This window comes from Hippocampus comes, unplaced genomic scaffold (genome assembly GCF_001891065.2).
Source record: "Hippocampus comes isolate QL1 unplaced genomic scaffold, H_comes_QL1_v1.1 scaffold190, whole genome shotgun sequence".
Classification (NCBI taxonomy): Eukaryota; Metazoa; Chordata; class Actinopteri; order Syngnathiformes; family Syngnathidae; genus Hippocampus; species Hippocampus comes.
The window spans coordinates 743,370-744,082 of NW_017805121.1; the positions used below are offsets into that span (position 1 = coordinate 743,370).

General features: G+C 59.2%; 1 protein-coding gene across 1 annotated transcript in view; it reads right to left on the reverse strand.

Annotated features, from left to right (window-relative positions):
* Window positions 1–451, reverse strand: part of znf608 (zinc finger protein 608) — a 12,083-nt gene extending 11,632 nt beyond the window's left edge. Inside the window, exon 1 of the mRNA XM_019865939.1 lies at window positions 251–451. Coding sequence (XP_019721498.1) covers window positions 251–451 — 201 coding nt within the window. The remainder of the gene's footprint in view (window positions 1–250) is intronic.
* Between the last annotated feature and the right edge of the window lie 262 nt (window positions 452–713).

Below are 713 nucleotides of genomic sequence, written 5' to 3' on the forward strand. Positions count from 1 at the left end.
TTTTTTTGGAGCCGTGACGTCACGCGAGGATGTCAAGTGAGGCAAACAAAAAGGCGGCGTGGAAGGAGAGCGAAGGACACGCAGGCTCCTCTCGCAGACAAAGCGCGCACGTGCCAAACAACAATAGCACAAGCATCATGTGATGAGGACGACGAGGAGGAGGAGGAGGAAGGAGGAAGGAGGAAGCCTCACCTCCGCCGTGGCCTTCACAGCCTCCCGAGCTCAGGCTCCCTCCTTCCCTCATACTGACCGTGTGGGCTCCTCCTCGGTGCTTCTTGGCCGCGTGGCTGACGTCGTCATGCGGCCGTCCGAGCGCCGAAAAGCCGCAATCCGCGGACGGAAGGAAGGACGGGGGGTGGGAGGGTGGGGAGTGGGGGGCGATCGGATGGATGGCGTCGTGCAGGTGCGGGGCGTCCTGGTGTGCGGCTTCGGCTTTCCCCGGCCCCCACATTTCTCACGAGCTAAAAGACACCCGGGTGGTAAACTCCAGCTAAGAGCTAATGTCACTTTTCACCTGTTTCATGTAGATGTCATTTTTGCCCCCTCCTCGTCACGTTGGCCAAAAGTGCCAAGTCTCCTTCAATAGCTCACATTCGTCTGACTTAAGCCGGCCCCCATGCTATGAGGATGCAGTCATGCAGGTAAATTTGAATCCAAGCTTAAAATTCTACAAATCATGGCTGGGGAGCCGCGGGGGGGGGGGGGGGGGGGGG